The sequence below is a fragment of the Pelophylax lessonae genome, assembly GCF_965119305.1.
Source record: "Pelophylax lessonae genome assembly, chromosome: 2".
Lineage (NCBI taxonomy): Eukaryota > Metazoa > Chordata > Amphibia > Anura > Ranidae > Pelophylax > Pelophylax lessonae.
In genome coordinates this window covers 624,441,940-624,466,258 of record NC_138769.1, presented here as the reverse complement: position 1 = coordinate 624,466,258, position 24,319 = coordinate 624,441,940, and the positions used below count along the sequence as shown (strand labels likewise).

Sequence of the window (24,319 nt, the reverse complement as noted above, 5' to 3'; positions counted from 1 at the left end):
AGTGACCACCTACTATAGCAAGCCATGTGTCAGAAAGCTGGTAGCAGCCTCGGTCTAGACCAGGCTGCTACCATTTTTTTCTGACAAGACTTGCTATGGTGTGCGTTCACTAGAATGTACTTTATGCCTTTACAGTTAATTGGGTCAAAATCGGTGATCAATGTCAACCGTAGTGCCAAAAAATTAAAGAAGCAGGATGGAAGGCACACAATTCTAACAGTGAATAAGGTTTTCACTCAGGAAATTCCCCTCATTTCAAACATGAATGATTAAAGCAAATTTTAAAATACAGTACTTTCAATGACATTTATCGAATGTACAGATGAGCTTTATCATGTGAACATTCGTACAAAAATCTACCAGTGTAAGGTAAGCTTTACAGTCCCTTCACTAATGGCAAAGAGAAGAAAATCTCCAGACAAGCCCTAGAGTGATTGATCTAAAAACTGGAGCAGCAAGGCCAGAGATGGTATGCCTTTTCACCAAGGCAGGCCTCATTATCCTTCACTAAATATAAAAACCAACCGTGTTTGCTGTTTTTTTTATCTTCCAACAAAAATAAACTAAACTAAATTGGTTTTGGCTGTAGTTCATTTTAACTAGATTTAATAAAAAGAATCATTAGACAACCAATTTAATTTGCAGTGAGGTCTTTTTCCCATCCAGTTAAAAAAATGTCAATTTTGTAGCCTCAAACGATGATCTGTTTCTAACTAATTTAAATCACATATCAGTTTCAACAGATGTTTTAGCTTATTGCCAAATCCTGTATCATCAGTAAGCCCCAGTATACAGTGTTCCCAGACCAGGAGAGTGTCGAAATCAGTAGGATAACAGAGGAAGGGGCCCTTAGTTATAAACTGAAAAAATACTACTGCAAGGACGAACTTACCAATCTTAAAATATCTCCCTAGGGTCCACCAGTACATCTACAAATATCTCCCTAGGGTCCACCAGTACATCTACAAATATCTCCCTAGGGTCCACCAGTACATCTACAAATATCTCCCTAGGGTCCACCAGTACATCTACAAATATCTCCCTAGGGTCCACCAGTACATCTACAAAATGTCTCCCTAGGGACCACCAGTACATCTACAAATATCTCCCTAGGGTCCACCAGTACATCTACAAATATCTCCCTAGGGTCCACCAGTACATCTACAAATATCTCCCTAGGGTCCACCAGTACATCTACAAATATCTCCCTAGGGTCCACCAGTACATCTACAAATATCTCCCTAGGGTCCACCAGAACATCTACAAATATCTCCCTAGGGTCCACCAGAACATCTACAAATATCTCCCTAGGGTCCACCAGAACATCTACAAATATCTCCCTAGGGTCCACCAGAACATCTACAAATATCTCCCTAGGGTCCACCAGAACATCTACAAATATCTCCCTAGGGTCCACTAGAACATCTACAAATATCTCCCTAGGGTCCACCAGTACATCTACAAATATCTCCCTAGGGTCCACCAGTACATCTACAAAATGTAATGGATTGGTCTTAAAGCCCAACTCCAGGCAGCCCAAAACAGACAAGGTAAAAAAAAAAAAAAGTTAGTTTTTGTGTGAATAAAAAAAAAAAAAAAAAAACACCATAAGAACAGCTGTGCCTAGAGCGGTTTTATATTTGAGTATTTCTACATCTTAGAATATTAAGATGTAGAGATACTCCAATAATTTTGCTATATATTACTAATACATTACTAACACCAATGCTTATTTCAGCATACATGTATACTCACATTTACAGAAGTATACATATCCACATATACAGTGGGTATAAAAAGTCTACACATCCCTGTAAAAATGTCAGGTTTCTGTGATGTAAAAAAATGAGACAAAGCTAAATCATTTTTCTTTCCTAGCTATTTACTAATGCCAGCAGCATGGGGGTTACAAATAATCAGTGGTGATTGGGAGAGTGAACTTCCACTTTAATAGTGTCCCCTTTGCCATGCTCTGAGAATTTCATCCAAATCCGGTCATGATTGGCGAATACAGATCATTTAAAAAAAAACAATATTTTAATGTAATTCTAATAAATGATTTATCATCCACTATACCTTAGAAAGCTCCTTGCCTGGGCCACATTGCTTGCAGGGTCGACAAATTCCATTATTGTCAAAATATTCCTGTTCTTTGCAATCTCCAATTTCAGAAAGCCCTCTGCCAACCTAACAAGAGACAGAAATCACAATAAAAATAAATGAAGAAAAAAATAAATAAATCACTGCAGTGTTTAATTCATATGGAATGGGTAACACAGTTTGTAGAGATGGGCCTCTCTTTGAAGCCAACAGAACTTGGGCCTTGCATGGGCGAGGGTGCAGTGCAGGATAAGGTTGGCATTGGGAAGCCCACACAGTGGAGGTCACTAGAAAGTAGAGTTTCAGGTAACCATAAATATTCACAAAAAAAAAAAAAAAAAAAAAAAAAGCTAGAGGGGAGGGGCCTTTAAAATTAAATCAGCCCACACAGGGGAGGTCACTAGAAAGTAGAGTTTCTGGTAACCATTAATGTCCACAAAAAAGCTAAGGGGGAGGGACCTTTAAAAATTAGTCAGCACGCTTATCTTTTACCTAATCGGATTATAGCATTCAAATATGGTTGGCTGCTACAGGTTACTACAGTTTACCATGTTTACTCTTTGCATCACTTAAAGTAGAACTATAGGAAAAACTTTTTTTTTTATTATTATTTTGGATAGAGGATTGGAGGGTTATAACCCCTGTAAGGTTTATTTTGCCCTGTTTGTCCCAATAGGGAGATTTACCTTTACTTCCTTTCCCATAGTCAAAACAGGAAGCGAGAGGAAATCCCTGCAAATTAAAGGAATCTCTTGGAGACTCTAAGGTCAGCAGATAAGGTCTACTGTCCCCATTGGAAGATTGGGCCTCTATCACTTTTCTGGGGACATCCCACAATTTGGGTTGATAATGGTAATAGTAAACCGTACAAACAAAGAGGGTGGATCTTCCTAACGGTGAAACCGACAGCAATAAAAACTGGCAAGTGTTATAATCCCTCTCCCATCTATCCAAAATGAATACAAAGGTTTTACATTTAGTTATACTTTAAACATGCTTGTCAGTGTACTGAAAATTAATTGTATATCTTTGGTCATGCCTAAAATAATTGAGTGGTTGAGGACTTACCTTGGTGGATGGCTTTGATGCCCCTCCCTCATGACAGCGCTTGGGCCTACGGATTGGTAGCTCAGGCCCAAGCACTGTCACATGGGGGAGGTCACATGGTCCTCCGTACCTAGAAGCCCTGCTCTGTTAAAACACAAGAGCGGGGAGGCAGCAAGGGAATAGGGATAAATGAGGTGGAGGCATTATTAGCAGCCACAGTCACTTTTCCCTGAATGGACATAATTATGGTCAAAGGAAGCCTTTATTGAGAGAAATATGAAGGTTGTATTATTGGCTTCTGCTAATCCTAATTGTTTGACTGTCATGATGATCTAATGTCTACAGTCCCATCCTTCAGAGTTACTGTCCAAGTACAAGTTGGCCGAACCTGTGCCAGACTTGGCTTCCGAAAACTAGCATTTTTTTTAGAAGGAAAGGTAAGTACAGGTTTCCAACACACTGATTACTGGATTGATTCTCAACCCTCTACACATCTTCCAAGGGTCGTTTGATGTTGTACATTACAGTTCATAACTAAGTGGAGCAACTTACAAAAGCCAACTATAACATTTCACTATCTAGAATACCATTTGGATGCCATATTCAAAATGGTGCATTCATGCATGACATTCAAATTCAAAACAGAAGATCTGAGCTAACCTAAAACAACATGTGGAGCATTCTGCACTTCATTTACTTTGGGGGGAAAAAAAAAGTAAAATATGTAATTAACTTTGTCTGTTTCTTAGTATTTTCCAGAGAAGAAAAACATATTGCCCTTTATGATTGAAAGTGTCTAGCCAAGCAACAAGAAGAGGGCTGTGTGCATAAGGGGAAAGGAAAGAAAACAAAAAACCTGATATCTTCCTTGTATACCCATGTATTCAAAGGAACCGTGAGCTTCTTTCACCGGAGAGAAAAGTGAGATGGCTGAACACTAAGCACCAAGAAGGAAGCCATGCCTTTTTATATTGACTGATTGTCAATCTAATTGCATGGGGTTTCTTTAAAATAATGCAACGGTCCAGCCCCAACATCCAACATCATTGACTTTCAGTTAATGAAGTTGTGCCGTAAAAACTAAAATACACGAGCAGTTAAGTTACTGATGATGCCCCTATTTTTTATATATCTCAACCTTAAAGTAGAATTTCTGCTATACACCTACCTAGCCTTAAAACCGCCTCCCCCCAACACCTATGCTAACTAACTTGTGTGAGAAAGATGTATATACTTACCTATTCTAAGCCTGCTCTGGTCCGGTCACGTGATCTCCCTGGTGTCTGCCAGCAGAGACTACAGGAGAGAGGAGAGTGCGCTCTGGCAACAGCTAGTAGAGCTTGGAGCAGTGAAGTCACCCATAGGCTTCAATGGCCCATCTGTTGTCGGCACTCCCTCCTCTCCCCTGTAGCCGCGCTGGCTGACAAAGTGGAGCCAGATCACGTGACCGGACTGAAGCGGCCTAAAAATAGGTAAATATCATTTTAAGATTAGTTAGGTGTATGGCCTGAAATTCCACTTTAAAGTGTATGTATAAATAAGCACATTTTAGCATGTTCTTTATCTTTAAAAATGTAAAAAATGTAAAAATGTGGTAAATGTGAGACAGCGCTCAATATTGTGAATCAAATTTGAATATGTAAATAAATTAGTGAATAAATTAAATACACAAATCACATAAAATAGCAAAAAACACAATCAGTGAAAAGAAAAAAATCCCCCCAAAGTGCCCAAATATTAACCACTTAAGCCCCAGCCCTATTTTGGACACTTTTTGTTTACAAGTTAAAATCAGTATTTTTTCCTAGAAAACTACTTAGAACCCCCAAAAATTATATATATTTTGTTAGCAAAGACTCTGGAGAATACAATTTCGGTCATTGCAATATTTTTTGTCACACGGTATTTGCGCAGTGGTCTTTAGAACGCCATTTTTTTCTGGAAAAATTACGAAAAATCACATTTCACTGTATTTAAAAAATACTAAACAGTTAAGTTAGCCCATTGTATATTGTGAAAGATGACGTAACGCCGAGTAAATAGATACCCAACAGGTCACGGTTAAAAATTGCGCACACCCGTGGAATGGCGACAAACTACGGTCAATAGAAATCTCAATAGGCGACGCTTTAAAAATTTTTTAACGGTTACCAGTTTAAAGTTAGCGAGTAGCTTTTTTTTTTGTAAATTATTGCTCACGCTCTGGCGATACCTCACGTGTGGTTTGAACAGTGATTTCATTCATGGCTCAACTTTCGTATACATTCTCTTTCGTGCGTGAGCTAACGGTGACAAGGGGGGGCTAACATTTTTTTTATTTTTTCCTATTTTATTTATTTTTAACTTTATTACAGGTTTAAAAAAAAAAAAAAATCTGATCACTTTTATTGCTGTCACAAGCAATGTAAACATCCCTTGTGACACCAATATGCAGTGACAGGTACTCTTTATGGAGGGATCAAGGGTCTAAAAGACCCTAGACCCCCTCCACTACACTTTCATGTATGCAAAACGCCGAAAACGGCATTTTTGCATACAGCTGTTTTTTTTAAATCTGCCACCTTTTTGCAGTATGACGTCATACGCTTGATGACGAAACGCGTTGGGTCCCTTTGCTACGCCCTACGTCACTTCTGGATTCTGGAACACAGCCGGAACGCAGACCTGCTGCGCCACTGTTTTTCAGCTGATTCTATGAAACTCAAATTGTAAGTGACGACTTTCTTTTATTAAAACGGATTTTATGCATACTATACCATGAAATTTTTTGCATCTTTTATGTCATGCTAATACTGCCCTACGCTTGAACGGGACGGAGATTGGGATCCAGAGCCAGCTCTTGTAACCAGCCGTAGGAGATCCTGGATATTTTCCAGCGCGGAGATAGGAAACACTAGGAGTAAGAGATTCCATTTACCTATGTTAGACCCCAAGGGGTCATCTGGTAAGTGAGCTGAGCATCAGGTGAAGGATTCCCCATTTGCATGAAGAAATGCAATTTTGCTGCACATGAAGCACTTTAAGAATGAGCACATAATTGTTTTTGCTGCACGTTTTTGCACCTGCACTTTGGAATTACAAAGACTGCCAATATATACACAATCACTTTAATATTTGGGCACTTTGGGGATAAAATCTCCCTTTTTTTCTTTTCATCGATTGCGTTTTTTGTGATTTGTGTATTTAAATTATTCACTAAGTTATTTACATATTCAAATTTGATTCACAATATTGAGCGCTGTCTCACATTTACCACATTTTACACAACCTATCGTTGTTTAGACTAGCTGCTCAAATTTATTTTCTTTATTGTATATACACAAAAATAATTTACATTTGAAAATACCTAGGCGCGATCACGTGAGTAATTAATACTTACAAACCTTTTCCAGCAAAAAATTAAAATAATAACTGAGCTCCTAGCATCCAGTTTAAGCTGACGAAAAAATATATTAGCTACACTGAGATCCCAAGCAGTGTTGTCGGCCATGCCTGAGCTCTCACTGTTGATCTACAGAACAACTCCCACTGTCCTAATCTCTATAACAGGCGTTGCGTAGTTCAGTAGAAGAGACCTGGGCAAGGTGGGTCATATGATTTGTGACTCCAGAGCAGAAAATGTAGAATGCAAAGAAATGAAAGAGGTACTTCCCACTCTTTCCTTTTCTTTTTTAAAGCTTAAGTGTCATGCAGAATTATCCTTTCTTCATATGCGGATATTCATTGTACTCCGGCGATTTGCTGCTAAAGTGTGACAGATCGTGTCCTATGCTGCTATCTTGGTTCACCCCATCAGCTATTGTGTGCCAGCTACCTCTTCCGGGTTCAAGACTTACAACTCTAACCCAGGCAAAACTAGCAGTGGGAAGGAAGGGGGAGCGCCAGGGAGGTCACCAGAAAAAGGCAAGGTCTCCTTTAAGAGCGCACAGAATTTTTGGAAGGGTTAAAAGATATGCTGCGTGAGAAAAGTAAACAGACATTTGAATGCTGTTAAAGGGACTCTGTTACCTTTGAACAGAAATATGAAAGTTGTCATTGTTGCCCTTGTTTTTAGAGGTGCAGGTTATGTTTTTCTCACTGGTTCCATGCTTTACAACATTAACGACTTGCTATGTAATGATAGATGCGGATACTAGACTTGAAGTCAAGTTCATTTTTTTATGATGTGGGTTTAGTGACACTTAAGTCTGGAATTATCAATAAATGGTATATTACATGCAGTTTATACTCATTCAGTCACTATGAGATTTGTTTTCTATGTCCTGCAAAAATCCTGACTGATCCTGATGTTCTCTCCCTCTCCCTTCTGAGCATGTCCCCAATGCAGTTGGTGATTTTGCAGAGCAGTGTTGACAGCTCTGCACACTCAGTTTTCAGGGAGTTTCAATGCTGAAATTTCCCTATCGCTCCTGAGCAGCCCAAGTGACTATAGTCACACATGTGGGCGTATACACAGTGGTAAATGGCATCTTACTCCTCCCTCCTCTTCCATGCCACTAACCAGCTAAACACAAGGAGGGTGGGATAATACATGTAGATTGATGGAGGTTTCACCTCCCTGTTATTGTAAAACACAAGCTGGAGGGGTGTGACACAGCCCATGAATGGCAGAAATCCACCTACACCAGGTTATTGTTAAAAAATAAAAGATTTGATTTCAAATATATATTTGTATGATGATTTAAAAAAAAAATTGATTTTTTTTTTTTACTCTGTATGCCAAAGGCGGTTTTATTTATTTATTTATTATTTTTATTTTTAATTTTTTAACATGTGACCAACAGCTAGAGGACTAGAAGCTTCTCCTGACACTGTTTCCCTGCAGATAGGCTGGAAAATAAATGGGTCATGCGACAGCTGTACATAGATTAGGAAAAAGATACTGGTCGAAGATATTTTTTTATATTTTTATAATAATTACAGTGCCATCACTCACATGCAGAAAAAGAAGGGACAATGTAAATAAAAGTGTGTGTTTAAGATCATTTTAAGCCCAGCAGACCCCCTAGAAAAATGAATATTTAAAACAAAATGGCAGATACAGACCTGACCCACACTGCACCTCCATGCCTTGGTCAAGGGGTATTTTGAATGGGGGGCCCCCTGCTATTAGTTAAAGAGAGCCAGGAAAATTCAGTCTCCTTGCATCGGATTGTATACCTGTTGCCTTTTGATTAAGCAGGTGAAAAGGGACCTTTGGTGGTCTTTAGTTTATAAGTGCTAATGCCGATTTAAACGTTTGTTTATAGTTTTGGCATTTAAGTTGCCAAAGCTCTTATAAGTACGAACTGTCCTTTGGCTTCTCCCCTTCAGTTTCCATACAGAAGTATGATTTTCTTCACTCAGACAGTTTTGAGTTAGACTGAAAGAATCCCTGGAGCCAGAATGTCTAAAAAAGTACTACTGGTGCCTAAATTTTAGAAGCCTTTTCCATTATATTATAAGAAAACCATAATATGGCTGGGACCACACAGCATAAATTTGGTGAAAAGCAGCATTCCTTTCTAACTGGGAAATCTCTTTAACCACTTCATATTCAAAATGCTTCACCATGAGCTCTGTATATTTTTGAGATGTAAAACTTTGCCCAGCAACCATTTCTTTGTTTTTATAAGGTAATGCATGGAAATATTTAATCCAGTTAAGTCATGTGGTTTACAATTGTATACGTTTCAAAATGCAGCTAATATAATTGTCTTAAATGTATAGGGTATATATTTCCAGAATAAAAAGTTAAAGGAGAGCACTGGAGAGGGCAGAGCAGAGAGCGGCAACTTACAGTCACTGCTCTCTGCCCAGTGAAGACCAAGAACTGAGTAATCAGTGGTCATGTTATCGCTCAGTTCTCAGTCTTATGCCTCGTACACACGCAACGATTGTTGGCCGTGAATTTTCGGCCAACGTCCGATTGGCCGATTTTCGGCTTGTTAGTATGATGCTTCCGACAACCGACTCCGACTTTTCGGCCGAACAAAATTTGGTGTGCATGCTATAAAATTTTTGTTGGCCATCAACACAACGGACAATTTTCCGTCAGTCAGTACAGATTTCGGCAGACAAAAATCAGATGAGCAAGACTGGGCATGCTCAGAGAAGAAAAAACACACGGAAAGTAAACCAGCACATGACATCACTTCTGAAGTTGTTTTTTGTTGGCCGAGAAGATGTGTGTGCAGTCTAGAGCACATTTCAACCAACACTGGACAAAAGACGGCCGATTGGTTGGCCGATAATCGTTGCGTGTGTACGAGGCATTAGAGACGGCAAGGGAAAGCTGTAGCATTCCACCAATGCTGCATACACATATGGGAATATGTGTGTTTGTTTTTTTTTCAAACCCATACTTCTCTTTTAAGCACTGAGTTAATTGGGCTCTTCTGCACCGCACAGTGCTAGTAATCTATAAGGCTTTCATGCCCTGAGTGTTACAAGAGTGAGAAGGGGAGTTTGCAGCACAGACCTTAGCAGTGTTAATTTCCTTTTAGAAATAGTTATATAATATACTTACCTTCCCCTGGCTTATCCGGTCATCTCAGGAGAGGGTGACATCATCCTCCTTTTGGCCAGATCCCCAAGAGAGTTCAGTAGTTAAAACCTCATTAAAAAGGAATCATGCACTGTGCCACATCTTCTCACGAGATGTGGGCTACTCCGCATTCCCAGGGATCATGTTGGCAGGAGTATGAGATTATGGAAGCTGGGGAAATATGAGAAGTCCGGCTAAGGTGAGAGGACTTTAACCACCCTCCTACAGCCATATTGTGAAAAAAAAGCAGGGAGGTAGACTTTTAGACATTTATAAAGAGCACTGCAAAAATACGACAGACAGCCAGTGTGTCTTGTTAAATTTCTTCCCCCACAGTAGCGGTCCACAGAGAGTTGTATCACAGACGAATATGCACAGAGCTGATGCAAGTGGCTCTGTGCCTTGTGCAGGCTGTGATGGCCAATCAAAGCAATGATAAATGTAAAATACAGCTTGTGTTTACATCCAAAAGCCCACCACTTCTTTCTCATTCTTCAGAAGCTGGCAATTTTCCTGCCTGTTTCTATGAATAAAATTCAAAAGGGGGAAGCAAGGGGCCACAATGATCACCACTAAGTACAGCAAGGGGGCATATCGGGCCTTAAATGGTCACCACGACCATCAAAATTATGAAGGAAAACACCACAGACCACCAAGATTAAAAGGTGGCAAACACTAGTGACCACTAACCCCCATCATAAGGGGCTGATGGCTATATATGCTATGTCCCAAACTACATAATTTTAGGGCCTCAAGAAATGTGATAATTTTTTGTTGTTGAAATGTTGGGGTTTTCCCTTTGGGGGCACATATGCTGACAAGAGGAGAGAGCACAAGACCTCATCACTTTGCTACTGCTCCTTCTTTGCCCAATTAGCAGGCAGAGGGTGTGTTCTAGATCAAGCAGTGCTGCTGCAATTGAGGTTAAGGACCTGGCTATGCGGTCTATCACAATGCTAGCTGAACACAATAACAAATCCTTTGCCACATGAAACATTTCACATACAATCTACTGTCAAAAGTTTTGGAACACCTGCCTTTACATGCACATGAACTTTAATGGCATTCCAGTCTCAGTCCGTAGAGTTCAATAGAGTTGGCCCACCCTTTGCAGCTATAACAGCTTTAACGCTTCTGGGAAGGCTGTCCACAAGGTTTAGGAGTGTGTCTATGCGAATGTTTGACCATTCAAACATATCAAACAGTATTGCACCATTATCCTTTTTTTTTGGTGATGGATGATAACCATTTGATGGGAGAATATATACTTTGGAGAAGTATGCAAAAAATACAGGTGAAGGATTGATCAACATATCCGGTCTTACTGGTGAAACAAAAAGGCTATATTGGCCCTTGTGACATAGGGCTCTGACTGTCATCAGAGAAAGAAAAAAAAAGGTCTGAACAGGAGCTAAATGCACAAATTATTCAAACTATTGATGGGATAAATGCTCAAAATGTAAGAGGACACTTGGGAGAAGGATCCAGTCTAGAGTGTGATTTACCATCGAAGCAGAGTTTATTGGTATAAGGCATAAAAGATTTGAGATCTGGTGAGTGCATTATCAGTAGGGAGAGAGAACCCACGAGGTGTAGTGATGTTGTTTATGGACTTAAGAACTCACAGCACGATTCCATGGATGAGATAGCCTAATGGTGCTTTTCCACTGCATGGAACCGAACGGTTCGGCTCGCTTTTGTGCTTTTCCACTGCTGGTACCGCATGGTACAGTGTAGGAACGGTTCGGTATGGTACGGCGGTGCTTTTCCACTACATGGAACCGAACGGTACGGCTCTCTAACACAGTACCACCTCGATTGTGGTTCCAAGAGGTACCATACCGGTACCATATCCCACAATCCTTTGCATGCAGCTTACTGTTTGTCACTACTAGCCACTGATTGGTCAGAGAATCGTTGTTATCCCACCCACTTACTTTAGTACTACTTTAGTGGAAAAGCAAACCATACCAAACCGTACTGAACCGTACCGAACCGTTCCAACACCGTACCATGCAATACCATGCAGTGGAAAACCAAACAGGGCCAAGCAGGGCCAAGTAGAGCCGAGCCGGTACTTGCAGTGGAAAAGTGCCATTAGATACCTCTATTTGTATATTCACTCACAACGGCAGAAAATTTTGGAACTTATCTAAAAACACACAGTGTGTTTTACACTGGAGGAGCGCTGCTAACGCTTCAATGACTGATGTTTAAGCAAATGATTCAAGTTGGCGGACTGATTTTGTGTGCTTGGAACAGTGATACAGTGGGTACGGAAAGTATTCAGACCCCCTTAAATTTTTCACTCTTTGTTATATTGCAGCCATTTGCTAAAATCATTTAAGTTCATTCTTCTTCCTCATGAATGTACACATAGCACCCCATACTGACAGAAAAACACAGAATTGTTGACATTGTTGCAGATTTATTAAAAAAGAAAAACTGAAATATCACATGGTCCTAAGTATTCAGACCCTTTGCTCAGTATTTAGTAGAAGCCCCCTTTTGATCTAATACAGCCAGGAGTCTTTTTGGGAAAGATGCAACAAATCTTTCACACCTGGATTTGGGGATCCTCTGCCATTCCTCCTTGCAGATCCTCTCCAGTTCTGTCAGGTTGGATGGTAAACGTTGGTGGACAGCCATTTTTAGGTCTCTCCAGAGATGCTCAATTGGGTTTAAGTCAGGGCTCTGGCTGGGCCATTCAAGAACAGTCATGGAGTTGTTGTGAAGCCACTCCTTCGTTATTTTAGCTGTGTGCTTAGGGTCATTGTCTTGTTGGAAGGTAAACCTTCGGCCCAGTCTGAGGTCCAGAGCACTCTGGAGAAGGTTTTTGTCCAGGATATCCCTGTACTTGGCCACATTCATCTTTCCCTCGATTGCAACCAGTCGTCCTGTCCCTGCAGCTGAAAAACACCCCCACAGCATGATGCTGCCACCACCATGCTTCACTGTTGGGACTGTATTGGACAGGTGATGAGCCGTGCCAGGTTTTCTCCACACATACCGCTTAGAATTAAGGCCAAAAAGTTCTATTTTGGTCTCATCAGACCAGAGAATCTTATTTCTCACCATCTTGGAGTCCTTCAGGTGTTTTTTAGCAAACTCCATGCGGGCTTTCATGTGTCTTACACTGAGGAGAGGCTTCCGTCGGGCCACTCTGCCATAAAGCCCCGACTGGTGGAGGGCTGCAGTGATGGTTGACTTTCTACAACTTTGTCCCATCTCCTGACTGCATCTCTGGAGCTCAGCCACAGTGATCTTTGGGTTCTTCTTTACCTCTCTCACCAAGGCTCTTCTCCCCCGATAGCTCAGTTTGGCCGGACGGCCAGCTCTAGGAAGGGTTCTGGTTGTCCCAAATGTCTTCCATTTGAGGATTATGGAGGCCACTGTGCTCTTAGGAACCTTAAGTGCAGCAGAAATCTTTTTGTAACCTTGGCCAGATCTGTGCCTTGTCACAATTCTGTCTCTGAGCTCTTCAGGCAGTTCCTTTGACCTCATGATTCTCATTTGCTCTGACATGCATTGTGATCTGGAAGGTCTTATATAGACAGGTGTGTGGCTTTCCTAATCAAGTCCAATCAGTATAATCAAACACAGCTGGACTCAAATGAAGGTGTAGAACCATCTCAAGGATGATCAGAAGAAATGGAAAGCACCTGAGTTAAATATATGAGTGTCACAGCAAAGGGTCTGAATACTTAGGACCATGTGATATTTCAGTTTTTCTTTTTTAATAAATCTGCAACAATGTCAACAATTCTGTGTTTTTCTGTCAGTATGGGGTGCTATGTGTACATTCATGAGGAAGAAGAATGAACTTAAATGATTTTAGCAAATGGCTGCAATATAACAAAGAGTGAAAAATTTAAGGGGGTCTGAATACTTTCCGTACCCACTGTATATTCACATATATACACATATACACACATACATACATACATACACACACACACCAGGCTGTCTGCACAACACAGGCGGCCATTTCAAATGAAGCCATGAGGAGATGTGTAGGACATATTTGAAAGACCTTCCTACAGAAGTCATCATCCCTGCATCGTGATTGTGGTGTTGGTTTTTAATGCATTATCCTTGATCGCCTAAACATCTACTTTTGTGAAGATACAATCTCGAAGCTCCTCTTTTGCCAACAGATGGTGGACGTCGCTAATCCTATATGCTGGTATACTGTCTGAGCCTGGGAGGAATAGTGGCGAGCTGCCCCTGCAGCATCCATAGTGGTCTATGATTGACATCTTTGGCTTGTACATATTTAGTTCTGGTAAGCAGTACATACTACTGGTGGTGGTCACTGCACATATTGGTGGATATTGATACTTTTCATTCACAGCTCTTGGGAACTTCTGGATCAATTGAGAGACTCATTTTTCACACTCATATTTACATATTTATTTTCACCTCTTTGGGTGATATTTTTGTCACTTTTTTATAGCGCAGCTTGCTTACTTTATTTTTCATTTGGGTGTTGTCACACTTGAAGCTGCAGCTCGCATCGCACTTTGCGCGGTTATAAAATTTATACATTATATATTCACTTTATCTTACTTTTGAACATAGTTACATAGTTAGGTTGAAAAAAAAAAAACATAAGTCCATCTAGATTCTAGTTCAACCCATTAAAAGAAAAAAAAAAAAAAAAGGAAAAAAATATATATAATCCCATATACAAAATCCTATACCCACAGTTGATCCCAAGGAAGGCAAAAACCCCAACAAAGCATGATCCAATTTGCTCCAGCAGGGGTAAAGATTTCCTTACTGATCCCCCGAGAGGCAATCGGATATTCCCTGGATCAACTTTACCCTGGATCAACGATGATCTTCTAGTTTTAAGTGTGTAGTTAGCTGTTTTTTATATGTGTGCTTGGAACAGTGATATATTCACTTTAGCTTTATTTTAAATATAGTTACATAGTTAGGTTGAAAAAAAAAAAAAAAAGACATAAGACCATCTAGTTCCACCTATAAAAAAAAAAAAAAAAGAAGGAGAGAAAAAAAAAATAAATACAATCCCATATACACAATCCTATACCCACAGCTGATCCTAAAGAAGGAAAAAAAAACCCAGCAAAGCATGATCCAATTTGCTCCAGCAGGGGAAACATTTTCTTACTGATCCCCTGAGAGGCAATCGGATATTCCCTGGATCAATTTTACCTATAAAAAGGTTAGTGTCCAGTTGCATTATGTACGTTTAGGAAAGAATCTTGTCCTTTCAAAGCAATCTACTGAGTTGACCAGAAGCAGCTCTTGAGGGAGTCTATTCCACATTTTCAAACCTTTCAGTATCTGAAGGTTAAATCTCTTTTCTTCCAGACGTAAAGAGTGCTCCCTTGTCCTCTGTGATGACCTTAAAGTGAATAACTCAACACCAAGTTCACTATATGGACCACTTATGTATTTATACATGTTGATCATATCCCCCCTTAATCTCCTTTTCGCAAAAGAAAATAAATTCATTCCTCTAATCTTTCCTCATAGCTGAGCTCCTCCATGCCACCTATCAGTTTAGTTGCCCTTCTCTGCACTTTCTCCAGTTCCCAGATATCCTTTTTGTGAATTGGTGCCCAAAACTGAACTGCATATTCCAGATGATTGGATATAGAACAAGAGCTCAAGTCCAACTCCATTCAAGCCCATAAAGGAGCTGCTCCTGGGAGATCCATACGAGAGAGAAAAAAATATGGTCTACAGGAAAGGATCCATAAGTAATCCAATAGTAGGTGGAAATAAAAACAATGCTGATGTACTTAGGGCAAAGGCTCTTCTTAACAGTGAAAAGTCAACTCTGCAGCTAGAAATGAAAAGAAACAGAAAAGCGCCTCTAAGTGCAGCATTTTAATATGATTAAAAATGGCAAGGGTAGTAAAAACTCACTAGACAGATATAAATAGAAGGCTCATCTGTGTGGAGTGAATGTCCAGATGAGGAAGATGGATAACACGCCAATCCAGATCACATAATGCCACGAACTGACAGGAAGAGAAGCCGGTAGTATCCTTGTCTTACTGGGTGGACAGCAGCGTGAGACGCAGCGCTGTCTGTGGCATGTGACGTCAACGGGAGGCAAGGAGAGGTCTCTCCTCCATGCCGGAGGAGAGACCAGTGCAGATCGTGTTTTTCTGGCTCTTGGCCACTCGCTATAAACCCTCCGCGGGTGACTGTTCCTATCCTGACAGACGATAAGGGCCAGAAACACTGGGAAACCATGACAAGGAAAGAAAAGGATACTGCCGGCTTCTCTTCCTGTCGGGCCGCGCCATTGTGTGATTTGGGATTGGCTTGTCATCCATCTTCCACATCGGGACATTCACATCACACAGATGAGCCTTCTATTTATATCTGTCTAGTGAATTTTTACTGTTACCCTTGAGATTTTTAATCATATTAAAATGCATATTCCAGATGAGGTCTTACTAATAATTTATACAGGGGCAAAATGATGATATCTCCCTCTGGAGTCCATACCTCTCTTAATACAAAAAAGGATTTTGCACGCCTTTGGAAACCAAAGCTTGGCATTGCATCCTATTAGGCTTATGATCTACCAAAACCATCCAGTGGCATGGTTCCATTCCTTAAAAAGAGTGCCTAAAATTTTTAAACAATGGCTTTGAAATGACAGAGCTCAATTCTTTTAGGATCTGTGGGTATAGGCCATGTGGTCCAGGTGCTTTATTCTGTCTAAATATTTCTGGACCACATGACTTTTGAGCCATTTTGGATCATTTAGGGCTGTGTCAATATCATCCCAATTATGGCCACAAGCTCCTTTGCATACACAGAGCTGAAGAAAGTATTTAAGACATTTGACTTCTCTTTGTCCCCAGTCACCCACTCTAGATTATTTTGTAAAGGACCTACATGCTCAGACCTGACCTTTTTACGATTAATATATTTGAAGAATTTTTGGGGGTTTGTCCTACTATCTTGCAATCGGTCGTTCGTTTTGCATTTTTGCATCCTTTATTTCCTTTTTACAAATTCAGCTATATTCTTTGTAACAATTAAACAATGATAGTGTTCCTTCCCTAGTGTATTTTTTATCTCAAACATCACATACTGGAGTTAAAAGTTAACTCTAGTATCCATAAAAAAAAAAAAAAACACTTGGATGTGTTGGCCCTTTAAGGATGTGTAAAAGGTCTACTTTTAGATTCTAATGAGACGACGGTGCATAAAGCCGGTATAACAGTAACTTGCTGGCTTGTAATAAAAAACCATAACTGAAACAACCAGCCAAAACACAGGATGCGATCTTAACAAATGGAAAGAAAATCCCCAGACACAAATAATAATCTAGAAGACTCAAACCTGACAGTATATTATTAGCATGAACCACACAAGTTCTGCAGCTTACATGGTATCTGGACTGATTTAAAGAGAAAACACAACATTAAAACGGGGAGACTTTGAAGTCATTCGATGTGTTATGCAGAAACACCACAACTATGCGAAGCGTGTTTGAACAAGACGCCATGTGATTACCCCTGGACTGCTGATGAGCAGCATTCTCTGACTTGTGACAGACTATACTGCAAGGGGAAATTTAGCCTTAATCTACACAACGGAATCTGAGACCTGAAGGGATTTCAGCCCAGCATGCTAGAGTAGCAAACTTCTCCCAGATTACTTACCAGACATGTCAGCATAAGCCACAGCATCGTTAACAGAAATAGCCCCTTCTTCTGCGGAGCGGTATGGTCCATGGCTACTGAGCCTCAGTACCCTGAAAAGGAAACAGAAAAGCTATATGAATATTAAAAGGAAAAATTCAGCCAAATCACTTAATGTGTAAACATCAAAAATATATTTTAAAAAATGAATATATAATTTTGTGGCATAAAAATCTAAAGAAACACCCATCTTGGCTTCCCTGCAAAGTATGTAGCCAATTTTGAACAGGGTTAATTTATCTATGGAACGGTTGGATGTACTATTTGATGAAAGCTTTTTATACCCATTCATGCTTCCACTTAGTAGAGGAATCTTTTGTTAGTTTATCAATGATATTGTTAAAAAATTGTAATGGGTGTAAAATTATAGGTCATTATGAATAAAACACTTATAATATTATAAGTGGAAAAATGTTAACCCTGTATTTGCACTTTTCATATGGTACATACATTTATTATTTACCTTCAGTTTCTTTTTCCCCTTTCTATGTTGCTTTATACAGTGAAAATTAAAAAAAAACTAAAAAAAAAAAAAATATTTGAAAAAAAATAAAGTTTTACTGTAACTAAAGAAATAAATAGTCACGGGGTTGGGGCTTACATCTACTTTAATCATACTTCTATACTGCCAACGATAGCTAAACACACTAATAAAAATCAAAACCTTCAGGCACAGTGTTCGGTATGGCAATAGTTCATGGCATGGCTTATTTGTTCCATTCTACCATTTCACGGTCCATAAACTACAGAGGACTCTGGAAAATTAAAAGGTACATTACAACTTGAAAATCTAGTATGGAAATACAGGGGGCAAGGCCTACCCGCCCAGAGACTTTATCCAAGCATTGCATGAGATCAGGCCACCCCATGGTGTAAAATTCTCTGTTAGCCAGCAGCCGTTTTCACCAACTGCAAGACTTCTGATCCTCGGATTTCACAAGGCCTCACAACACTGCCCATCTGAATTTCTAAGCAGGCAAAGTCACTCTATATTTCCATAGACAATCAGGCTACGTTCACATCTTGCTGTTGCTATTACAGGCGTTTTTAAGGGCGTTTTTTCAGGCGTTTTTGCAGGCGTTTTTAGATTGACTAGAGACCAATGGAAAACGCCTGTCATCTGCCCAAAAAGAAGCTCATGTACTTTCTTGAGCGTTGGGCGTTTTGCTCACGGCGTCAAAACGCTCAGATGTGAACAGGGGCCATTGAAATTAATAGGATTTGTCTTGTTGGGCGTTTTGAGAGCTGATCCTAGAGCAGAAAAACGCCCCCAAAACACCTACATGTGAACGTAGCCTCATACACTGAGGATTTAGGAAAGATTTTTTGCACCATTTTCCCCCACATTCCTGGAAACATTGCACAAGGTGTAGTACTATAAGAGAAAGGAGGCATCACACACACCAACTGGCCAGGGACTGCAATTTCCAAGGGTACTTTCAAAGCCTTACTCAATTGTATTACAAGTGATCATGAGGAAGTTCTCTTGTTTTAGCTTAAAGGATAAGTTCACCCTAAAACTAAAATACCTGTATTTATAGATCTCCGCAATCTAAGACTCGGTTCACATTACTGCGACTTGTCAGCCTGACAAGTCGCGCTCCCTCGCGGTCCATTGACCGCTACAGGACACGTTCTAATAGGAGCGACACAAGTCGCTCCGACTTAGAAAAAGGGTCCTGTACTATTTCGGGGAGACTTCGGAGCGACTTGCATAGACATCCATTATGTGAAGTCCCTGCAAGTCGCTCCGAAGTCGTGGTGCATGGTAATGCACAAGTCGCCCCCGAAGTAGAAAGGAGTTGTGTCGCCCCAGTGTGAACCGACTCTTACACCTATCTAGCCCTGTAAAGAAAAAATCCGTATACTTACCTTTTTTGAAGCCGATCCGACCCAATCCCACGCTAAGTTGTCAGCCGCAGCTTCGCTGTGCAAGCGGGTGCAGAGTACACAGTTGACAATGGAAGCCCCATAGTAAGTCAATGGGTGACGTCACTTCCCATTCGTTTCACAGCCGTTGTTGGCTGTGTCCTCTGCAGAGCTTCCACCGCTGGAGATTGGGTTGGATTGGCTTCAAAAAAGGTAAGTACATTGATTTATTTTTTCCAGGGCTAGATAGGTTGGTGTTAGATCGTGGAGATCTATAGATGCAGGGATTGTAGTTTTAGGGGGGGGACGTCTCCTTTAACCACTTAAGCCCCGGAGGATTTGGCTGCTAAAGGACCAGGGTTTTTTTTGCGATTTTTTACTGCGTGACTTTAACGGACAATTGCGCGGTCGTGCGACGCTGTACCTAAACGAATTTGACGTCCTTTTTTTCCCACAAACAGAGCTTTCTTTTGGTGGTATTTGATCACCTGTGCGATTTTTTGATCACGCGCTATAAACAAAAAAAGAGCGTAAATTTTGCAAAAATAACAATATTTTTCACATTTTTTTATATGAAATTCCCCCCAAAAAAAAAAGTAAAAATCAAAATTTTTTAACATTTTTCGGCCAATTTGTTTTATGCTACCTATGTTTGGTAAAAAAAAAAATCGCAAAAAGCGTATTTTGATTGGTTTGCGCAAAAGTTATCGCGTTTACTAACAAAGAGAAAGATTTTTGTCATTTTTGGTGTTTTTTTTTTTAACGCGTAATGGCGGCGATCTGCGATTTTTTTTCGGTACTGCGACATTGCGGCGGACAGATCGGACCCTTGACTGACATTTTTGACACTTTTGGGGTTACCAGTGACATTACTGCAGTAATCAGTGCTATACATATGCACTGTTACTGCAAAAATGACACTGGCAGGGAAGGGGTTAACTTTATTGGACAGGGAGGGGTTAAGTGTGTCCTAGGGGCGTGCTTTCTACTGTGTAGGGACATTCCTATTGGTGTAAAAGCAAAGATCAACCGTTCTACACAGTAGAACGGTCAGATCTTTACTTTTACACAGGGAGAACTGACAGGCAGCTTGTTTACACAAGCTGCTCTGTCTTTCTCCCTTCACAGGAGCGATCGCAGTGTGACTGGCGGACATCGAGTCCGCCGGTCACACGCACTGACTTGCCTGTGAACGAGCCGCGGCGGGCGCGCGCCCGCCCGCGATAGGCTCGCAAGTCAGTGACAGGCGAGTGACGTACCGATACGTCACTCTGCCTGGCCGGGGCTGACCGCCGCAGTATATAGTCGTGCGGCGGTCAGCAACCGGTTAAAGTAACATTATACTGTGCTTTTAAAAAAAAAAAAAAAAATCTATTCAAAAGTACTGGTATGTACCTTCTAATGCTCTTAGCCTCCTCTAAATCTCCAATTTATTTTTTTCTGCTGAAGGGATATGACTTCCTGTTAGAGGGTGGCTACTTTCGGTCTCCATGGTCTCGCTGTATGTAGGAATGTGGCCAGCCTCTCTTGCTTACTAATGAAATGTACTATAGGATTTGTAGTGTGCATAAAACAGCGCACTTGTCATTAGCAACTAAGGCCCCGTTCACACCCGAGCGATTTTCTGCTTGAAACTTGTAGCTCTTAAAACGCTCAACAAGCCAAATCCCATTCATTTCAAATGCCTTTTTTCACATCTGAGCGTTCTGTCACCTGAAGCAAAATGTCTGTCGCTCGAAAACATACATGAGCTTCTTTTTGGCAGATTAAAAGTTTTGGCCTGAAAACACGCGACCTGAGCGTTTTACGAGTGTTTTGTCGCACGTTTTCTGCTCAAACAGCAGCTCTCCACTCCCAATTTCCTCCCCCTTCTCCTCTCCCCAGTGTTTTCTATTGGCTAAACAAAAAACGCCTGAAGCTGTAAAATGCTTGTAATACGCTACCATTAACAATAATAAATTTTTGCACACCTTCCCGTATTGCACTGGTGTGAATGAGCCCTGAAAGTGGGCTAGGGTTTTTGCTAAATGGCAACAGCAGCTAACTTCATAATTTCTACCTGTTGCTCCCAGTTGTGTTTTAATCAGATTGCATACGGAGAAATAAGAGCCACAAAAAAAAAAAAAAAAATCAATGCACGGGACTAAATAAATTGTTCCCAAACAACCCTGGGAAGTGTGAGAACCACATCCTCCCTAGACATAATAAAAACAAAGCGTATATATAAAAGGAAAAATACCAAACCGTTATTGTGGACTAAAATAACCATGAGAGACTGGCTTATTAGTATTTAATCTACGAGTAGTGATTTCCTTCCAGGAGAATTCTCTCACACATAAAAGGGAGGCCGGCTCACATCTACATATTTAGATAATTGCAAGGTCAGAACTGAAAGGGCCCCGAGTTCAGACTGCTCGGCACAGTGTCAAGACCTGCAGCTGAAAGCATTCTCCTGCTGGCTGGCTCCTGGATAGCTTCAGCCTTTTAACATTTGCTTTATAACGATCACTTTCATCTTACTTCCCCAGGCTATCGCAACAACGGCCATTGACACCGAGCCAGGAGGCTAGGAGAACAGGTATTTCTTTTCAGGCAACGGAGTTCCCCACCCCACCAGAGGAACAAAAGGCTATTAAAAATTTAAAACAAGCTCCCTATCTCTTGCAGGCGACAACATATCATCTATAAACTCGATGATAGGGATTTAAAGATGAAAAAAATAAATACATTTTAGCATAAAGACAACAGTGACGAATGAAACAAAGATTGGTCGGAGTTTGTGGAAATCAACAAAATTATATCTGATGCACACATTCAAATGTAGCAGAAATTCCCTAATCGTAGGACAGAAAGGGACGGATTTTATGCACAGTAGGCATGTGTCTATAGGCATTTCCACAACCAGCAGTTGAAGCCTGTGTCAGAAGGAGGAGCAACTTTTCTATTTTATTACAGGTACTTGTATAGCCCCCATCAATTTACGCAGCACTTTTACATATATATTGTACACTCACATCAGTCCCTGCCCTTGAGGAGCTTAAAGTGTTTGTTGCCCCCCCCCCCCCAAAAAAAAAAAAAAACAGATCCTGTTCCTTTACAGCATGTTATACAGCACAATGCTTGTGCTGTGTCATTTGGCCCCCTGTATCGCCTAAAAATCTTGTCTGATTCTGCCAGTTTCTGCCCTCCCTCCTGTAAACTGACCACAGTCTATCATGGCTGCTGAGCCCTGACACCGTGGTCAGTGTACCATAGTTGCCAACATTTAAAAAAAATTTCCAGGGACACTTTGCAGCACAGCTATCCATTACCACACCCACTTCCCTGAAGCTCTGCCCACTCTGCATAATTAATCTCGCCTACTTATCAGTTTATAGAGTCTACTCAATATAGAGAGAATTACAGGAAATTAAAAAAGGGAATTTCAGTCTTAAGGCCACAGTAGCAGAGTTGGAATAAAGCTCCCATTCAGCTGCACTACTTCTGCGTAAAATTTATGGGCAGTACGATTAACAGGCGCTTCAAGGGACAATATAAATTACCTGGGACAGGCTCCTATTTGCAGGGACTGTCCCAGGAAAAAAGGGACAGTTGGCAAGTATAGTGTACGTGCCTCTGTCATCCGCAGCCCTGCACTGTCCTCGTCCCTGCTCCTCTCTCTCTACTCCCCTCCATACCCATCTGCTCATCACTGCCTGCCCCTCCACGCCTGCTGCTCTTATATTTAATTTAAAATTATGTAATCCCCTCTGTAATAGAACAATAAGTGCTACTGGGTCTGTGCTGTAGAAAAAATATGCGATCGGTAGGTAGATAAGGACAGAATTTTGCTTTGGTATATTCTGACAGGACAATCCTAATTTACTGAGCAGTGAACCCCCATCCACCTTAGTCAATTAGGCCACACCCCTCAGTCATAAGCTCCACCCCCTTGTAAAAGGGACCTTGGTTGTAGACAAGACATTCAGAGGAGCCAAAAAAAACATGCTTGAACCAGTGAATTGACGGACCAGTTTATAAAGTCACAGAGTGTTCAGAAGATAACAGTTAAATGGATTTACCTAGCATGGCATCAAAGTCACAAGATGAATGCCTGGATAAAATAGGTGGTGTCCGGTAAATTTATAACTAAACCATCCTGCACAGACATTCATAGGTAACCCAACGGGAAGTAGATTCTGAAGCAGGATTACCTAAAGACCCATATCAGCAAAAAGTTACAAACATTTCGAGAGCACGGTAATCTTCTTTTTCAAGGTGACAGATGACAGAGTCTCTTCTGTCACCTTAAGGAAAAAAAAAGGCCACATAAAAGTTGGTGTAATTTTTTTGCCATGGAACATTAGTAAATCCTGCTTCAGAATCTACTTCTGATTTTCTTTTTATTACTGTTACATTTTTACATCTGGCATGAAGATTGGATTTTCTCACCTAAATGGAAATCTGCCATATTCTCACAAGGCATAGAATAAGATCTGTGCAGACCAAAGAAATATTTTCTAACATGCTAATTATCTAGACACATGAAGGCGCAGCCATTCCTGAACACAAATGACATCATCCCAAAGAGAAAAGAAAAACTGAATTGGCAGCAATTAACACTATAAATGCAAATGTTTTCAACACCAATGTTGACATATTGGACTCCAATCAAATATATTTATGGAATTATTTCCAAGAAAATTTAATTAACTACGGATCATGTACATTCATGCCATGTTTAGGATTAACAGCATCAGATCATATGTAAATGTGCTTTGCTTTAGGAGCTTCCATGGGTTCCAAGTACTTTAGCATCAAAGGTTTACGCAAACAATCTAAAAAAATGGATTTTTGTAAGAACGTACCGTAAAATCATTTTCTCTGAAGTTCATCGACAGACGCAGCTCCATCTCTTCAGAGACTATAGGGTTATGCGCCTCCAATCAGGAATAGGTATTTTTTTTTTATCTCTCTGTGCTTCTGATCTCCTACAGCCTCTTTGCAGCCTGTCTAAATACACTCCAGTGATGGCTGTAGGACATTTTCAAGGTGGGTTTCCCTATGGTGAAGCCTATTTAAAAACAGGGGAGAAATA

The 24,319-nt window shown here is 40.6% G+C and overlaps 1 protein-coding gene across 1 annotated transcript in view; it reads right to left on the bottom strand.

Annotated features, from left to right (window-relative positions):
- TNFRSF19 (TNF receptor superfamily member 19) overlaps positions 1–17,446 on the bottom strand; it is a gene marked incomplete at its 3' end in the record, with an annotated part of 92,199 nt that extends 74,753 nt beyond the window's left edge. Inside the window, exons 1-2 of the mRNA XM_082248173.1 lie at positions 17,335–17,446; positions 2,077–2,187 (exon numbers count right to left, since the gene is read on the bottom strand). Of these exons, the coding sequence (XP_082104299.1) occupies positions 2,077–2,187; positions 17,335–17,406 (183 nt within the window). The 5' untranslated portion in view covers positions 17,407–17,446. The remainder of the gene's footprint in view (positions 1–2,076; positions 2,188–17,334) is intronic.
- Positions 17,447–24,319: the final 6,873 nt, after the last annotated feature.